Genomic DNA, 20,209 nt, shown 5'->3' on the forward strand with positions numbered 1-20,209 from the left:
AACATGGAATGTTGTTACTATTTGAGATTCTGGAATGTTGCTACTAGTTGAGATTCTGTTGTTACTATTTGAGATTCTGGAATGTTGCTATTACTTGAGATTCTACATGGAATGCTGCTATTCCACTAGCAACATTCCAAATTTAGATTGTGAGCTCTTTGAGCAGGGACTGTCTTTTCGTGTATGGTGTACAGCGCTGCGTATGCCTTGTAGCACTATAGAAGTGATAAGTACTAGTAGTAGTAATATAGAAGTCTGCCCTTGCAGATCAGCAACGAGGCCGCGCAGGCTTCTGTTTCTGTGAGTCTGACTTCAGACTCACAGGAACAGAAGACTGCGCGGCCGCGTTGCTGATCTGCAAGGGCAGGCTTCTAGATGGAATGTTGCTAGTGGAGGAGTAGCCTAGTGGTTAGTGCAGTGGAACATGGAATATTGTTACTATTTGAGATTCTGGAATGTTGCTACTAGTTGAGATTCTGTTGCTACTATTTGAGATTCTACATGGAATGTTGCTGCTAGTTGACATTCTGTTGCTACTATTTGAGATTCTGGAATGTTGCTACTATTGGAGATTCTGTTGTTACTATTTGAGATTCTGGAATGTTGCTATTACTTGAGATTCTACATGGAATGTTGCTATTCCACTAGCAACATTCCATTTTTAGATTGTGAGCTCTTTGAGCAGGGACTGTCTTCTCGTGTATGGTGTACAGCGCTGCGTATGCCTTGTAGCGCTATAGAAGTGATAAGTACTAGTAGTAGAAAGACGTCATAAATCCAGACTTGCTCTCATTTTGATCATTGGATTTCGGCACTCGCTTATTCTAACCTCAGCTCAAGATGAGTTACATTTCAAACAGAGAATAACAAAGTTGCATATTTGTAGCGAGTGTTTTCTGAGGACACCATTGCATCGATTACGATGTTATAGTCTTGCATGTCCTCAGAGAATTCTATGCATGGCTGATAATCAAATTGATGGAGAAATTTAACACTTTAAGGGGCCCTTTTACTAAGCCACGTAAGCGTCTATGCGCACCCAACACATACCAAAATGGAGTTACCACCCGGCTACCGTGTTGCTCTTGCCGTAATTTCATTTTTAGTGCGCGTCCAATACACACATCTGAAAAATCATTATTATCTTTCTGGCGCATGTCCACTGTGCGCGCCAAGTGGTATTTGATGAACGTAGGTCATTACCATGCGCTTATTGTGTGACAATTTACCACTAGGTCAATGGCTGGTGGTCAGGTCTCAGACCCAGATTGGACACGTGCCAATTATGATTTTGCCGCATATACATTTTCGGCAAAAATAAAAAGGGCATTTTTTTTTTGCAGCCGCGCTGAAAAATGGATCTGCATGTGCTCAAAACACACGCCTACACTACCGTGGGACATTGTTCAGCACACCTTAGTAAAAGGACCCCATAGAGAGAGGTTCACATCCAGGACCCTAGAGATCATGTGCTCTAAGTCCATAGTTAGTGGACTTTATAAAAGTAATTCCTACCTATTCGAATAGCTGCACAGTTTAGACTTCTTGCAATAAGAACAGGTGAATTTTCTTGCACCACCCGGCTTCATGGGTGATATGGAAAGATGTTCACACTAGGGATTCTTTTCCCCTGTCTCTCTCCTTTTACATATATCTGATTGCCGCATGCAAATTACTTCCTGGTCTGCCCTGTTTAAAGGGAACCTCCTGCATTTTTCAGTATCATCCGTCCACAGGCTGAAGTGGTGGTTACAGATTAATTGATTGAATTCCCTCCATCAGAGCCATGAATTTGTTACTGGTTTTCATATCGCTCTTCATTCCCTCTTGTAAGTATTTACTGAAGATTGTGAGTAGACTAATTTCTTCCTTGTAAATATAAATTCATGTCATTCTTGTTTCTTTTTGAAGGTGTCCTTTCACAGACTGCTCTGGTTCAGTCCGGTCCTGGTACCGTGAAGCCCTCAGAGACTCTCACACTCACCTGTAAAGTCACCGGTACCGCAATTACCGATAGCTGTTGTTGGTGGCACTGGGTTCGGCAGCCTCGTGGGAAAGGATTGGAGTGGTTGGGACGTATAACAGATGCTGGAAGCACAGCATATGCCCAAATATTCCAAAATCGACTAACTATATCCAGAGACACTGGTAAAAATGAATATTATCTGCGAATGACCGGCATGAAGGCTGAAGATTCTGCCACGTATTACTGTGCGAGACACACAATGAGAGGAACATGTGGTGAGGCTGTACAAAAAGAGGAAGCGATTGTGAGAGATTAATCGAAAGACATGAAATTTTGCAACTGAGTAAGGTCATATCCCTCAAGGAAAAGTATGTGTTAATTTTACTCACCCCCCCCCCCCTCCCCAGTGTTTCCATTACATCTTCCACCCCCTCAGAAAGTGATGCTTCATTCAATAAAATTGAAGACAAAGTCATGTAGAAATGTAAAGGTGAATCATAGACTTTCTTAAAAATGTTCTTTGAACAACTTCTATCTTGAAAAGCATCAGCTCCACGTGCATTAGAGTAGGGACTCCATTTGCACACGAGTTTCATCAGTTATGTTTCCTTTTTATTTTATTTGATTCTTCGTGGGATTTCAGTCTTGCATGTCCTCAGAGAATTCTATGTATGGCTATAATCAAATTGATGGAGAAATTTAACACTTTAAGGGGCTTTTTTACTAAGTCACGTAAGCATCTACACGTATCCAACGTGCACCAAAATGGAGTTACTGCCCGGCTACAGTGTTGCTCTTGCCGTAATTTCATTTTTGGTGCACTTCCAATACACACATCTGAAAAATCATTTTTATTTTTCTGGCGCATGTCCGCTGTGCACGGTCAAGTGGTATTTGATGAACCTAGGTCATTACCATGCGCTTATTGTGTGACAATTTACCACTAGGTCAACGGCTGGTGGTCAGGTCTCAGACCCAAAATGGACACGTGCCAATTACGGTTTTGCCGCATATACATTTTCGGCAAAAATAAAAAGGGCATTTTTTTGCAGCCGCGCTGAAAAATGGATCTGCATGTGCTCAAAACACACGCCTACACTACCGTGGGACATTGTTCAGCACACCTTAGTAAAAGGACCCCATAGAGAGAGGTTCACATCCAGGACCCTAGAGATCATGTGCTCTAAGTCCATAGTTAGTGGACTTTATAAAAATAATTCCTACCTATTTGAATAGCTGCATAGTTTAGACTTCTTGCAATAAGAACAGGTGAATTTTCTTGCACCTCATGGCTTCATGGGTGATATGGAAAGATGTTCACACAAGGGATTCTTTTCCCCTGTGTCTCTCCTTTTACATATATCTGATTGCCGCATGCAAATTACTTCCTGGTCTACCCTGTTTAAAGGGAACCTCCTGCATTTTTCAGTATCATCCGTCCACAGGCTGAAGTGGTGGTTACAGATTAATTGATTGAATTCCCTCCATCAGAGCCATGAATTTGTTACTGGTTTTCATATCGCTCTTCATTCCCTCTTGTAAATATTTACTGAAGATTGTGAGTAGACTAATTTCTTCCTTGTAAATATAAATTCATGCAAGTCTTGTTTCTTTTTGAAGGTGTCCTTTCACAGACTGCTCTGGTTCAGTCCGGTCCTGGTACCGTGAAGCCCTCAGAGACTCTCACACTCACCTGTAAAGTCACCGGTACCGCAATTACCGATAGCTGTTGTTGGTGGCACTGGGTTCGGCAGCCTCGTGGGAAAGGGTTAGAGTGGTTGGCACTTATAACATATAGTGGAACCACAGAATATGCCCAAAATCGACTGACCATCACCAGAGACACTGGTAAAAATGAGTATTATCTGCGAATGAACAGCATGAAGGCTGAAGACTCGGCCACATATTACTGCGTGAGAAACACAGTGAGAGGAAGATGTGGTGAGGCTGTACAGAAAGAGGAAGCGATTGTGAGAGATTAATCGAAAGACATGGAATTTTGTAACTGAGTAAGGTCATAGCCCTCAAGGAAAATGCTCTAGTTTAAAGCATGTGTTAATTTACATTCCCCAGTGTTTCTACTGATTTCTAAAGCTCTACTAGACGTACACAGCGTGTTTCTGTTACCTCTTCCACCCCCCCCCCCCCCCCCCCCACCCCGGAAAGTGATAGTTCAATCAATAGTGCAATTAAAGACACAGCCATGTAGAAATGTAAAGGTGAAGCACAGACTTGAAGAATAGCATAAGGAGTTCTACCAATAATTAATTCGCATAGTGGAAAAGGGGGCGTGGCCATGGCTGTGGAATGGGCGTTTCTAAAATCTGTGCCCCTTGTTATAGAACACACCCACTCCGCACGTAATTTAAGTGTCGGTGTTTACACCCAGTTTTACTTGACATAATCTCTTGTGACTAAACTCCAATCACTATTTGTACATGACCAACCTGAAAATGGAGGACACTGCAGTGTATTACAAAAAAACATCTGTGCTCAATAATTACAGAATACAGTATGTACCAGCAGAGGGCGCCAGAGTTCACATGTCAGACCACAGCAAAGAGAAATGAATGCAAATTTTCTTCAAATCATTTATTTCTTATGATTTATTAATCGTCTCCATGAGGAGAGATTCATAGCAAGTGTACCTCGACATAGACAATTTGCATCCTTAAAAACACTGGTAGTAATATTCAGCCACTGCAATCAGGGGTCCTTTTACTAAGGTGTGCTGAGACATGGGCTGCAGCAGTGTTATGGACGCATGCAAATCCATTTCTCAGTACACCTGTAAAAATGGTGCTTTTTTTTTTTACCGAAAATGGACAGGCAGCAAAATGAAAATTGACGCGTGTCCATTTTGGGTCTGAGACCTTGCCGCCAGCCATTGACTTAGCGGTAAGGTCTCACATGTTAACCAAGTGGTGTAGCCAGACTTCGGCGGGAGGGAGGTCCAGAGCCCGAGGTGACCCCCCACCCCCCCGCTGCTGCCACCACCAACAACAACTTTGACCCCCCCCCCTGCAAGTGACCCTCTCGGCCCGCCCTCCTGCCGTTGCCTAACTTTGCTGGCGGGGGACCCCAACCCTTGCCAGCCGAGGTCCTCTTCTTCTGGCGCAAGGCTTCGTTCAGTTTCTGTGAGTCTGACGTCCTGCACATACAACGTGCAAGACGTCAGACTCACAGAAACAGAACGAAGCCTTGTGCCGGGAGAAGGTGACCTCAGCTGGCGGGGGTTGGGGTCCCCCGCCAGCAAAGGTAGGTGACGGTGGGAGGGGGTCGAGAGGGTCGTCGGCAAGGGCATCCAGGGCCAAATCTACAGGGGCCCAGGCCCCCATGGCACCACATAGCTACGCCACTGTGTTAACTGGGTTAGGCGTGTCAAATGCCTTTTAATTGGAATTGGTGGACGTTGGGTGCGCATAGACCCTAATGAGGGCCTCGTAAAAGGACCCCAATCCTTAGTACTGGCCCTGAATACCCAGGCTGCTGGGTGTTACCAATGTATTCAGGGGTAGAATTGGAATAGCTATCCGGTTAACATAGGTCAGAGGTGCCCTGGTAACTCCTGACTCCATACAGTCTCTGTCCCCAGAATTCCCCAGCACTAATCGGATAATGCCACTATGGTCTGCCTGGATTTCCAGCGGTACTATCCAGTTATATCACCCAACTAAATATGGGGCCCAAGATTTCTATAACAAAATGATTCAAAAGTCAACCTAGTCCTATACGTGCATCTGAAAAATCATTTTTATTTTCTGGCACACGTCCACTACGTGCACCAAGTGCTATTTGATACATGTAGGTCATTACCACCTGGTTACCGCATGTGACTTGACCGCTAGGTCAATGGCTGGCGGTAAGGTCTCAGGCTGCCCGTCTCGTCTTCCGCCAGGGTCGCTTTACTCATACTACCCCTCTCCTCAAGACCCTTCACTGGCTCCCTATCCGTTTTCACATCCTGTTCAAACTCCTTCTACTAACCTATAAATGTACTCACTCTGCTGCTCCCCAGTATCTCTCCAAAATATAGAACAGGAAATGTTCTCTACGATGACGAATCACAGAAGGCAAAAGTAGAGACTGTTGGACTCACGTCTCCAGTGGTGAATCGTCTATTAGTCTCTACTTTTGCCCCCAGTATCTCTCCACACTCGTCCTTCCCTACACCCCTTCCCGTGAACTCCGCTCCATGGATAAATCCTTCTTATCTGTTCCCTTCTCCACTACTGCCAACTCCAGACTTCGTGCCTTCTGTCTCGCTGCACCCTACGCCTGGAATAAACTTCCTGAGCCACTACGTCTTGCCCCATCCTTGGCCACCTTTAAATCTAGACTGAAAGCCCACCTCTTTAACATTGCTTTTGACTCGTAACCACTCGCCTCCACCTACCCTTCTCTTCTCCTTCCTGTACCCATTAATTGATTTGATTACTTTATTTTTTTGTCTATTAAGATTGTAAGCTCTTTGAGCAGGGACTGTCTTTCTTCTATGTTTGTGCAGCGCTGCGTACGCCTTGTAGCGCTATAGAAATGCTAAATAGTAGTAGTAGTAGGCCCAAAATGGACACGTGCCAATTTTGATTTTGCCGCACGTCCATTTTTGGCAAAAATGAAGAAAATGCTATTTTTTTTGCAGGCGCGCTAAAAAATGGATCTGCGTGCGCTCAGAACACACGCCTACTGTATCGCAAGCCATTTTTCAGCGCACCTTACTAAAAGGACCCCATAGAGGGAGGTTTACATCCAACACCCTAGAGACCACGTGCTGTAAGTCCATAGTTAGTGGACTATTTCAAAATAATTCCTACCTATTCAAATAGTTGCATAGTTCAGACTTCATGCAATAAGAACAGGTGACTTTTCTTGCATCACCCGGCTTCATGGGTGATATGGAAAGATGTTCTCACAAGGGACTCTTTTCCCATGTGTCTCTTCTTTTATATATATCTGATTGCCGCATGCAAATTACTTCCTGGTCTGCCCTGTTTAAAGGGAACCTCCTGCATTTTTCAATGTCATCCGTCCACAGGTTGAAGTGGTGGTTACAGATTAATTGATTGAATTCCCTCCATCAGAGCCATGAATTTGTTACTGGTTTTTATATCGTTCTTCATTCCCTCTTGTAAGTATTTAGTGAAGATTGTGAGTAGAGTCATTTCTTCCTTGTAAATATAAATTCATGACATTCTTGTTTCTTTTTGAAGGTGTCCCTTCACAGACTGCTCTGGTTCAGTCCGGTCCTGGTACCGTGAAGCCCTCAGAGACTCTTACACTCACCTGTAAAGTCGCCGGTACCGCAATTACCGATAGCTGCTGTTATTGGGACTGGATTCGGCAGCCTCATGGGAAAGGGTTGGAATGGCTGGGAGTTATAAGATATACTGGAACTACAGTGTATGCCCAAACAGTCCAAAATCGACTGACCATCACCAGAGACACTGGTAAAAATGAACATTATCTGCGAATGACCGGCATGAAGGCTGAAGATTCTGCCACGTATTACTGTGCGAGATACACAATGAGAGGAAGATGTGGTGAGGCTGTACAAAAAGAGGAAGCGATTGTGAGAGATTAATCGAAAGACATGAAATTTTGCAACTGATTAAGGTCATATCCCTCAAGGAAAATGCTCTATTTTAAAGTACGTGTTAATTTCACCCACCCCCCTCCCCAGTGTTTCCATTACGTCTTCCACCCCCCTCCACCCCCTCAGAAAGTGATGCTTCAATCAATAAAATTGAAGACGAGGCCATGTAGAAGAATAGCTTTCTTAAGAAACTTTTTTGCACAGCTTCTATCTTGAAAACCATCAACTCCACCTGCATTGGAGTAGGGGCTCCATTTGCACACAAGTTTCACTTATGTTTTCTTTTCATTGTATTTGATTCTTCGTGGGATTTCAGCCTTCTTCCATCCAGGTGGATTGTCACTGTAGTTGTCCGTGATCCATCCCAAAATGCCCCTGTCCCTCCCATTTCCACACCCCATTTTCCGGGATGACCATAAAATTTAGGAGTGGGTCACGCGCCTAAATGTATGCATGTACGTGTTAATTGATTTCAATTAACGTCAATAATTGCTTGTGAAAAAGCCAATTATTGGTACCGATTTCCGTGTTATTCAATTAAATTGGGTGTGCAAATGGGGTTCACACCCAAATTTGAGTGAATGATTTTTGGCGGCTTTTATAGAATTAGGGAGTTTATTGTGTGGAAACAACAATTCTATGTATGGCTGATAATCAAATTGGTGGAGAAATTTAACACTTTAAAGGGCATTTTTTTACTAAGTCGCATAAGGGTCTACATGTCTCCAATGTGCACCAAAATGGAGTTACTGCCCAGCCACTACGTGGCTCTTGTGGTAATTTCATTTTTGGCGAAAAATATTTTTTTTATTTTTGGATACGTGTATTGGACACACGCCAAGTGTTATTTGTCGCGCATAGGTCATTACCGCCCAGTTTCCGTGTGAGCAGACTGGATGGACCATACAGGTCTTTATCTGGCGGTAAGGTCTGAGACCCAAAATGGGCACGTGGCAATTTTCATTTTGCCTCACGTCCATTTTGGGCAAAAATTTTAAAAAGGCCTTTTTTACAGGTGCGCTGAAAAATGGATCGGCGCACGCCCAGAACCCACGCCTAAACTACCGCAAGCCATTTTTCAGCGCACCTTTGTAAAAGGACTCCTTAAACAATACAGCAGTGGGTTTTTATTTTTCACATGTAAATAGTCACTAAACTTGAGTGAATTCCTTGAAAAAGGCGGCAAATAAATCCTAATAAATAAATATCTGGACAGACACGGATTCCAGCCTCTGCAAAATGGTTCGTTTCAACGCTTTAAATGGTTAACGTTCCCCTCTTTATGCAAATAAATGCCAGACACTTGGTTTTTAACTAAAGAGGAAGGAACTGTTTGAGGAAAGTAAAATCTACTGGAAGCAACAACTCCAGGCAATATTTCTTGTAATGTTATTTCTCTGAGAAGACAGAAATATGAATCCATTTCACGCTGCTATTTGTCTCTTGTCCTTTGCCTCATGTAAGTATTGATAAAATGCAGTCAGGAGAGTAATTAATTGTTTCACCCATCAACTGATCACGATGATTGTTTTCTTGATTTAATTTTCCCTTCTCTTTAAAGGTGTCCTATCTCAGATTAAAGTACAGACGTCGGGTCTTGGGATTTTGAAGCCCTCGGAGATCCTCAGACTGACCTGTAAAGTCACCGGTGCCTCCCTGACTGACAGCAGTAAAATATTGGAAGTGCACTGGATCCGGCAACCTCCTGGGAAAGGACTGGAATGGCTGGGACTAGTGAGACATGATGAGTTTAAATTCTACGCTTCCTCTCTCCAAAGTCGACTAACCGTCTCCAGGGACGTTTCTAAAGGCGAGGTGTATCTGCAAATGAACGGCAGTAAAGCAGAAGACACGGCCGTGTATTACTGCACAAAAAATGCACAGTGGTTAAGAACCCCTACAAATACTGAGCTTCACCCCAGACCCTGAAAATGTGATTTCCTCTCTCCTTCAACGTCTGCAAAAGACTCACAGAGAATACATTTAAGACACCGTAATGAGTATTCCGCATGAGTTCCTTTCACAACATTAAGAAATACTTGACCACCTCTTCTGTAATGTTCCCTGTAAGGTGCCTGGGATTCCTCCACCCATGTTCCTAACTTTGAGAGTGGTGCAACCATATCACATTTCAATCACAGAAGCAGACAAGTTATAATGATTTCCAGGACATCTGTCTGCCGCTTACAACTGAAACCGTAATATTGATGCACCACTTCCTATGGCAGGAACCAGTGTTTCCATTAAGGTGCACAGGAGACCTCCACTTATTCCCAGTGGGTGGGGGGGAGGTGGTGAAGGAGCAATAATGTAGGTTCATTCAGGAGATTTAACACTCGAAGGATAGGAGAGTATGTGATATCCATTATACAACAATCAACCTCTCTTGTAGAAATCCTGGAGGATTGAAGGTGAATTGTGCTCAGGGTTACTGATCGGTCACGCATACCTTGAAACAGCCCATGGTAGCGAAACTTTGGCCACAGTCGATGTGACTGATTTTGTTTGCATGTTTTTGCATCTATCACCACCCCAGAAGCTAAGTGTTTTTTTCATGTGTTTGGGATTGATCCATTAAGAGAACTTCCTGTGGAGTCTTTAGCAGGAATTAAGACTAAAGGGATTTTTCTACCCGAAGAAGAAAGTTGGACCCATTGCGTTTCTCCTTATCCTATTCACATATATTGGGTGGAGGTTGGGTTATAGAGGGTTTTCCCCTTTCTCACATTTTGCACTCCACAGGAATATTATAGTATATTAAGTACTTTGCAGTTTATACAAGAGAGGTTGGTTGTTTTACATTGGTTCATTCATGAGGACCAGGCTTGTCCACTAGGAATCCCACTGAATTTCTCTGCCCCTATGGACTGAATCTGCAGTAATGCTGCACACCCCTCCCCCTTCTACCTTCTTTCCCAGTTAGGATTCAGTTCTGTTCTGTTTGGAAGGCTACAGAAATAGAGGAGATCATCAAAGCCAAACAATGGGTAAACTCAACAGTTTATTCTATAAACTACAACATAAATCACTGACAGACATAGAGCTGAAACCTTGACACGTTCATTTTTCACCCAGATATGTTCAGCATCAGGGGTAAAATCAATGTGAAATATACTTGACAATAACTAATAAGATACAAAGAATAAAATCATATACTACTACTACTACTTAACATTTCTTGAGCGCTACTAGGGTTACGCGGCGCTGTACAATTTAACAAAGAGAGACAGTCCCTGCTCAAAGAGCTTACAATCTAATAGATAAGAGTGAGACAAATATAGGACAATCAAGCCATTGTGACATCACTGATGAGGTTGGCTCTTAGGCATTGGTGGAATGAGGCATTATGACATCACAATCTCAGCTCTGGATACCAGAGACTGAAACTCTTCACACTAAGGGGGGAAGTGGGCCAAGTATAGGACAGTCGAGCCATTGTGACATCACTGATGAGGTTGGCTCTTAGGCATTGGTGGAATGAGGCATTATGACATCACAATCTCAGCTCTGCATACCAGAGACTGAAACTCTTCACACTAAGGGGGGAAGTGGGCCAAGTATAGGACAGTCGAGCCATTGTGACATCACTGATGAGGTTGGCTCTTAGGCATTGGTGGAATGAGGCATTATGACATCACAATCTCAGCTCTGGTTAAATCACTGCTATATGTAATACTACTACTACTTAACATTTCTAAAGCGCTACTAGGGTTACGCAGTGCTGTACAATTTAACAAAGAGAGACAGTCCCTGCTCAAAGAGCTTACAATCTAATAGATAAGAGTGAGACAAATATAGGACAATCAAGCCATTGTGACATCACTGATGAGGTTGGCTCTTAGGCATTGGTGGAATGAGGCATTATGACATCACAATCTCAGCTCTGGATACCAGAGACTGAAACTCTTCACACTAAGGGGGGAAGTGGGCCAAGTATAGGACAGTCGAGCCATTGTGACATCACTGATGAGGTTGGCTCTTAGGCATTGGTGGAATGAGGCATTATGACATCACAATCTCAGCTCTGCATACCAGAGACTGAAACTCTTCACACTAAGGGGGGAAGTGGGCCAAGTATAGGACAGTCGAGCCATTGTGACATCACTGATGAGGTTGGCTCTTAGGCATTGGTGGAATGAGGCATTATGACATCACAATCTCAGCTCTGGTTAAATCACTGCTATATGTAATACTACTACTACTACTACTACTACTACTACTACTACTACTTAACATTTCTTGAGCGCTACTAGGGTTACGCAGCACTGTACAATTTAACAAAGAGAGACAGTCCCTGCTCAAAGAGCTTACAATCTAATAGACAAGTGAACGGTCGGTCCGATAGGGGCAGTCAAAATTGGGGCAGTCTGGATTCACTGAGTGGTAAGGGTTAGGTGCCGAACGCAGCATTGAAGAGGTGGGTTTTAAGCAAAGACTTGAAGATGGGCAGGGAGGGGGTTTGGCATAAGGGCTCAGGAAGGTTGTTCCAAGCATAGGGTGAGGCGAGGCAGAATGAGCGGAGCCTGGAGTTGGCGGTGGTGGAGAAGGGTACTGAGAGGAGGGATTTATCCTGTGAACGGAGGTTACGGGCAGGAACGTAAGGGGAGATGAGGGTAGAAAGGTAGTGAGGGGCAGCAGACTGAGTGCATTTGTAGGTAAGAAGGAGAAGCTTGAATTGAATGCGGTATCTGATCGGAAGCCAGTGAAGTGACCTGAGGAGAGGGGTGATATGAGTATATCGGTTCTGGCGGAATATGAGACGTGCAGCAGAGTTCTGAACAGATTGAAGGGGGGATAGATGGCTAAGTGGGAGGCCGATGAGGAGTAAGTTGCAGTAGTCCAGGCGAGAGGTAATGAGAGCGTGGACGAGAGTTTGGGTGGTGTGTTCAGAGAGGAAAGGGCGAATTTTGCTGATGTTAAAGAGGAAGAAGCGACAGGTCTTGGCTATCTGCTGGATATGCGCAGAGAAGGAGAGGGAGGAGTCAAAGATGACTCCGAGGTTGCGGGCAGATGAGACGGGGAGGATGAGGGTGTTATCAACCGAGATAGAAAGGGGAGGAAGAGGAGAAGTGGGTTTTGGTGGGAAGACGATGAGCTCAGTCTTGGACTTGTTCAGTTTCAGGTGGCGGTTGGACATCCAGGCAGCAATGTCGGATAAGCAGGCTGACACCTTTGCCTGGGTCTCTGCGGTGATGTCTGGTGTGGAGAGAGAAAGTTGGGTGTCATCAGCATAGAGATGATACTGGAAACCATGAGATGAGATCAGGGAGCCCAGGGAAGAGGTGTAGATTGAGAAGAGAAGGGGTCCAAGGACAGATCCATGGGGAACACCAACAGATAAGGGGATGGGGGTGGAGGAAGATCCATGAGAGTGAACTTTGAAGGTGCGGTGGGAGAGATAGATAGGAGGAGAACCAGGAGAGGACAGAGCCCTGGAACCCAAATGAGGACAGTGTGGCAAGAAGTAAGTCATGATTAACAGTGTCAAAAGCGTAGCAAAGTAATAAATAAGTGTACAAAAAAAATTTGAACTTTACAAACGGAAAATCTTTAAATAAAATCAAGAGCAATGTATGTGAAAAAAACAATGGCTATCTAAATATAAGGAATTGTGTGATGGTTGTACAGTGAAGGACACAGGAAGTAAAAGAAAGTGAAATTTAGTAAGGAAATTAGCGAAATCATTCTGAAAAAGAAAAGTGTATAAAATAACAAATTAACTCACCACAAACAGCACTTTCAGCTTACCAGAGTCTTATAGTCATCAACCAACCTGGTTAGTACATCATCGAAATCTATTTAGGTGCTGGTCACATAACTTAGGTACATCACCGATTAAAACAATGTGTATTTATGCATATTAAGAAAATAGAAAGCAAACAAGCTAAAAGGTGAGATGACTTTAAAAAAGAAACTCAAAAATATAGACCCGAGAATATGCCACTAAACAGCCCGTACAGCATATATACATTAAAACATAGTTAAGAGGTCAAAAAATGGAATTACATCTAAAAAGCACTAGAAGGACAATCAAGTGCCTTCCAGTACTTTAGAAAAGGGGAATCCTCATAACAATTCAACAGCAACATAAAATCATACCATCCAACAACATCATAGCATCGGGATCAACTTAAGTGATGCCCTAGGAAGGTTGGTTGATCACTGCGACACTCTGAGATACAGAGAGAGCTGTTTGTGGAGAGTGTTCAGGCTGCTACATATATTTTTGTTGAAATTTTGAGGTGATTTTGTTAGACGGCATAAAAGGACGAATTACTACCTTTTACACATATTCTCACAGTGTTCTTTGAAAATGTAAGGACGATATTTTGGACTGAAGCTTCTCTCACTAGAAGTCCTGCTGACCATGTGAATGGATAATTCTACCCTCTCTTCAGGTAGCTTCGGTTCGTGGTTAAAAATGCCTTTGGCCCAGCCTACGAAGTGTATGCAAATGACAGTTATACCCTTCCTGTTTATATATTGAAATGGCTGAGGGTAGGGTTAAACCATTAAGACCATCAGCAATTCAGCAGAACTTTTCCTTGAATCCGTTTCTGTCGAGGAGAAAAGCATGACTGGGGTCTCTGTTTTGCTTCTTTTTTTGTCCCTTTTTTCAGGTGAGTCTTTTGCACTGCTTCCCAGTAACCATAGGGTGATTTTAATATGAATCCATTTCCTTATTACTTTTTCTCTTTTTTTAAAGGTGTCCTTTCTGAAATCAGCCTGAGGGAGTCAGGTCCTGGGGTAGTGAAGCCGTCAGAGACCCTCAGACTCACCTGTAAAGTCTCCGGAGCCTCCATCACAGACAGCACCAACATGTATGGAGTTGGCTGGATTCGGCAGCCAGCGGTGAAAGGACTGGAATGGATTGGTACTATATATTATAATGAGGTTAATTATCAAGCCTCATCTCTCCAAAGCCGATTAACATTGTCCAGAGACACCTCAAAGAATGAGGTTTACTTGCAACTGACCAGCATGAAACCTGAAGACACAGCCATGTATTATTGTGCAAGAGACACAGTGTGGGGATAGAAGGGGGAACTCATACAAATACTAGAACAGCTTTTGCAATTAATGGAACAGATGTTCATCAACCAGAAATAACATCAGAGAAATGTTTACGAGACAATCACTGTTGCCTGTGCTTCAAATTCCCTGTTAATTCAGGGGTCCTTTTACTAAGGTGCGCTGTGGTAGTGTAGATGTGTGTTTTGGGCACACGCAGAATTATTTTTTAGCGCACCTACAAAAATGCCTTTGCCACTTGACGTGCGTAGCTGCCATGTAACAGAAAATAAAAACATATTTTCAGATGCACGTAGCTGACGAGTGCCAACATTGAAATTACCGCAAGTGCCATGTGGTAACTGGGCGGTAACTCCAATTTGGCGCGTGTTGGTGCCTACGAGGCTTAGTAAAAGGGCCCCTCAATCTCATCAAGCATCGCATTATAGGGGTCAGTTCTTTGTTAGTGGTACCTTATTGTAGAGGTTGCAAAGGAGCAATTAAATATTTTCTTTCCTGACTTCAAACATAAGACCTTTGAAGTCAGAATGATTAAATATTTTGACACCCACTAGACAGGACTTAGACTTAAAGGTCTGGGTTTTCTAGCCCATTATAAATCATACAATTGTACTGTTTGCCACCCTCCTATTTCCATGCATATCTCCCTGTCCCTCATCCACCCGACTCTTCCTGTCTCTCACCTATCCACCCCCAGACTGTCACTGAAATGGTTTGATGTTTCATTTATATATACTGTCATCTACCAACATTTGCTTATTTCCAATCTCACGAAGGGCAACCTTCAAAAGCTAATCAAGAAATGTATTGTTATGTCCAATAAAAAAGGTATCATCTTATTTTCTATTCCATGTTTTATTTCGTTTGATTTCTATAGATTCTACATGGAATGTTGCTATTCCACTAGCAACATTCCATGTAGAAGTCGGCCCTTGTAGATCACCAACGTGGCGCGCAGGCTTCTACATGGAATGTTGCTAGTGGAATAGCAACATTCCATGTAGAATCTCCAATAGTAGCAACATTCCATGTAGAAGTCGGCCCTTGCAAATCACCAATGTGGCCGCGCAGGCTTCTGCTTCTGTGAGTCTGACGTCCTGCACGTACGTGCAGGACGTCAGACTCACAGAAACAGAAGCCTGCGCAGCCTTCTACATGGAATGTTGCTAGTGGAATAGCAACATTCCATGTAGAATGTCCAATAGTAGCAACATTCCATGTAGAATCTCCAATGGTATCTATTTTACTGTCATAGTAATGCTTGAATGTTTTCACTTATATACACTGTCAGCTACCACATTTGCTTATTTCCAATCTGAGGAAGAAGGGCAACCTTCGAAAGCTAATCAAAAAATGTATTAAGTTATGTCCAATAAAAAAGGTATCATCTTATTTTCTTTTCCATGTTTTATTTTGTTTTACTTCTATTGATTACCTTTAAAAGTGGACTAACACGGCTACCCACACCTCTCTTTTCTTGATTAAAACTATGCTTTTAAACTCTTGTTAGTTCAACTTTTGTCTTTTGTATAATCTACAGTTTTTTCAATATAAATTATTTAAACTTAAAAAAAAACTATGCTCTTTGGTGTTATATCCTGTTTTCTTCAGTAATAGTCATGGAAAACATTGATGCTTTGCTTTACTATTCATAACCTTCTACACATCAATAAGTAACCAGTTTGAAAGAGTTATATAATCTCTAACAGCAAACATTTTGTACAGTGGTAGAATTGGTTCTAATTTAGTTCTCTAAGGGCCCTTTAACTAAACCGTGTAAGCATCTATGCGTGCTCAATGTGCGTCAAAATGGAGTTACGGCTTGGCGCTCGCGATAATTTCAGTTTTGGCATGTGTCCGCTACACGCACCTGAAAAATATTTTTCAAGCAAAACTTTGGAGCAAGTAAAGGCTTGCAATTCTCCTTATGTCCAGAGTGTGTCACCCTTTCCTTCACAGTCTAGTAATATTCTCCCATGGTAAAGCTTTTCATTTGTCAACATCTGATATTTTCTTCTGAGAGACAGAGTTGGTTCTTTTTTGTAAAATTTTCTAAGAAAAAGGGCCGTCTCTGTTCTATTGAAAAGCATGGTGAACCCCCCCCCCCCCCCCCCCCCCCCCATGTGTTCAGTTTGGGTTTGGTTTTTCTCCTTCCTATACTGGAATTCAGTATTTGCCAATTATTTTAACACTGTCCTGCTCCAGACTCATAAATAACTGAGCGGCCAGGGTTGATTTCCAAGGCGGTGGGCTCCGGAGTGTACCCGGCGGTAATTGGACAGTGCTGCATGCTGCCCGGCTACCGCTGCATTAGCGTGGGAGCCCTTACTGGTACCTCAATGGGTGGCAGTAAGGGCTCCCACTCCAAAATGGCCGCATAGCAAGTGCTTTACTTGCCGCACTGCCATTTCCTGCAGGAAAGAGAGACCTCCCTTTTATCCAATGCGGTAAAAGGGGGCCTCGGCACCATGGGCGTAGCTATGTGGGGCCACAGATTACGCCCCCCCCCCCGCCCCACCGCATCAGGTACCATATTTGCTGGCAGGGGTCCCCAATCCCTGCCAGCTGAAGAGTCTTCTTCAGCGCCGGTCAACTCCGGCACCTTCGTTGTGTGATCATCTGTTTCTGACACTTTACGTCCTGCCCCGTTCATGTAGCCCTGTGCAGGACATGAGGTGTCAGAAACAGATGATCACACAACGAAGGCACCGGAGTCGACCGGCGCTGAAGAAGACTATTCAGCTGGCAGGGATTGGGGACACCTGCCAGCAAGCAAGGTACCTGATGCGGCGGCGGGGCAGGGGGTGGGCGGACGGCGGCGGTGGGGGGGGGGGGTTTGCAGCGATGGATTTTCCGAGCAGAACTGAATATTACGCAGGTCTAAGAAAAATCCATTTCTTGTCAATGAGAGCAAGCCAGGCTACATTTTGCCATGGTGCAAATCTGACCTTCAGTCATTCATACATCTCAAACAGTAGTAAATTTGCAAGCTCCTCAAAACTGGAAGCACAATTTTGATGCACCACTTCCAACAGTGGGAATGCAAGTGATGGATTTGCTTGCTCTTTAGAAGGATTTCTGATGGTTGCGCCTACATAGTTCTTCAAGTTGGGAGGAGCATAATTGTACAAAATCAAAAAGCTAGAACCAGATATGAAAATATTCAAGAATGGTCACTGACCCTATTACCTTCTTCATTCAAATGGTCTAATGAGTGAAAAAGGCAAATGGTGGGTGTCACTCAATGAACCATATGAAAAGTATCACTGGTCTATGATACAAGAATATGCATATTGATATGATGTGATTGGAAAACCAGGGATTTATTTCTGATATTTTCCCAGTAAACCATATCAATGATCTGGAGAAATACCAATTCAGAGTGAACCATTGGACACAACTCATAAAGTAAATATCAATGCGAACATGTTTTTGAAGAAATGTAGCAATACCCTAACCTATCCAACAACCAGTAAGGAAATAGGAGAGAACGTTTGCATGATTTTCATGTTATTCCGAGACACTGTTAATTGTCCGCACCCAGCTATGCAAGAGTCAGAGCCATGAGCGCATAGATCCCATGAATGAATGAATACCACAGTCACCCAGTGAGTCCAACACTAACAGAAAGACTGAACACCTTTCCCATGTATAAATATCACAGAATATGATATGTTGGCTTGCTAAGTCACAAATTCCAACATCTGAAAAAACAAATCTTCTTTTCAATGCTTTAAATAGTTAATATTCCCTCTTTATGCAAATAAATGTCAGACACTTCCTGTTTAAATACCGAGGAAGCAGCTGGTTAAGGAGACTAAAAACCGCCAGGAGCTCCAAGTTGAGACAATATTTCTCATGACATACTTTCTCTGAGAAGACAGAATGAGTTATTCCACATTGGTCTTTGCCTCTTGTCCTCTCTCTCCTGTAAGTCTTGCTTGAAGATGATCAGGAAACTTGTTTCCTTTATTAACTGAACATGTTGTTGATTGTTTCCTGAGTTTAATTTCCCCTTCTCTTTAAGGTGTTCTGTCTCAGATTAAAATGGAAGAGTCGGGTCCTGGAATGGTCAAGCTCTCCGAGACGATTAGATTGACCTGCAAAGTCACCGGCGCCTCCCTGACTGACAGCAGTAAAGTGTGGGCTGTACACTGGATCCGGCAGCCTCCTTGGAAAGCACTGGAATGGGTGGCACGGGTGGGATATGATGAGTATAAACTATATTCTCCGTCTCTCCAAAGTCGCCTCACCATCTCCAGGGACGTTTCTAAAGGCGAGGTGTATCTGCAAATGTCTGGCAGTAAAACGGAAGACACGGCCGTGTATTACTGTGCAAGAGAAGCACAGTGGTAAAAATGGCATAAGGAACTCCTGCAAATACTAAGCTTCAAACCAGCCCCCTTAAATGTGTTTTCCTCTCTTCATGAACAGACTGTCTGTGAATATACCTAACATGATGTACTGAGCATTCTATAAGAATTTCATTATAAGATTATAAGATGTATTAGCTGTCACAGTTGTCAGAGCTGGAATCACATAAATCAAATTATAATGTTAAAATCATCATTGTTTCTGCAGCTTAATAATTCTCAATATCCTTCATGATTTATATACTCACAGAGGGGACCCTTTTATTAAGCCTGCGCGTGCCCAACGAGCATCAATTTTGAGTTACCGCGTGGCCCTTGCAGTAATTTCATTTTTGACATGTGTCCGCTACACGCTCTGGAAAATATTTTTGTTTTCTGGCCTGCGGGCAGTAATCGGCATTACCACCCAGTTACTGCGTGAGACCTTAGCGCTAGGTCAATGGCCTAAACATTTTGAGAGAGAGAAAATGGCACCCCAACATAAAAGCCCTGACAAAATAGCCCCGGGGCTATTTTGACCGGGTACCAGAGAAAATCTTTGAAAATGAGGTTATTCAGAAGCACGGAACATCTCGACTGATATATATTTTTTAATACAGTAGATATTTTCTTTAAAAAAAATCTAAACCACTAAATATTTCAACACGTCTTCTGTGCCCCCCCCACCACTTTCCCCCCTTCTCCTATCTCAGTTAAGGTTTGGTTTGTTTCTCTTTGGATATTTGGCATCAGCACAGGGCCCCTTCCAAAGCAGTTTCAGTCTTGATTATCAATAGAAATCAAACAAAATAAAACATGGAAAAGAAAATAAGATGATACCTTTTTTATTGGACATAACTTAATACATTTCTTGATTAGCTTTCGAAGGTTGCCCGTCTTCGTCAGATCGGAAATAAGCAAATGTGCTAGCTGACAGTGTATATAAGTGAAAACATTCAAGCATTACTTTGACAGTCTGACAGGGTGGGAGGATGGGGGTGGGTCGGAGGTACGCATGGGGACATCAAAGCATATCATTGATATTCTAACAGGATGGGTGTGGATAGGTGAAGGGGTGGGGTGAGCAACATACAGCTTTATGGTTTATAATGGGCTAGGAACCCCAGATCCTTGTTAAGTCCTTTCTGTTGGGTGTTAAAATATTCAATCATTCTGACTTCAAAGATCTTACGTTCTTGTATGGTTTTAAAGTTACCTTTCAGGATTCTCACTGTGAAGTCACTGGTACAGTGTCCTGGTCCTGTA

General features: G+C 43.1%; 1 protein-coding gene and 3 gene segments (V, D, J or C); all 4 read left to right on the forward strand.

Annotated features, from left to right (window-relative positions):
- The window catches only part of LOC115457532 (immunoglobulin gamma-1 heavy chain-like), a 428,753-nt gene that overhangs the window by 150,548 nt on the left and 257,996 nt on the right, over positions 1-20,209 (forward strand). The window lies entirely within an intron of this gene.
- The window catches only part of LOC115457535, a 274,317-nt gene that overhangs the window by 31,251 nt on the left and 222,857 nt on the right, over positions 1-20,209 (forward strand).
- The window catches only part of LOC115457538, a 440,220-nt gene continuing 434,088 nt past the window's right edge, over positions 14,078-20,209 (forward strand).
- The window catches only part of LOC115457534, a 344,279-nt gene continuing 342,492 nt past the window's right edge, over positions 18,423-20,209 (forward strand). Inside the window, 3 exon segments of the C gene segment in view lie at positions 18,423-18,521; positions 18,619-18,935; positions 19,514-19,518. Coding sequence covers positions 18,639-18,935; positions 19,514-19,518 — 302 coding nt within the window.

This window comes from Microcaecilia unicolor, chromosome 14 (genome assembly GCF_901765095.1).
Source record: "Microcaecilia unicolor chromosome 14, aMicUni1.1, whole genome shotgun sequence".
Classification (NCBI taxonomy): domain Eukaryota; kingdom Metazoa; phylum Chordata; class Amphibia; order Gymnophiona; family Siphonopidae; genus Microcaecilia; species Microcaecilia unicolor.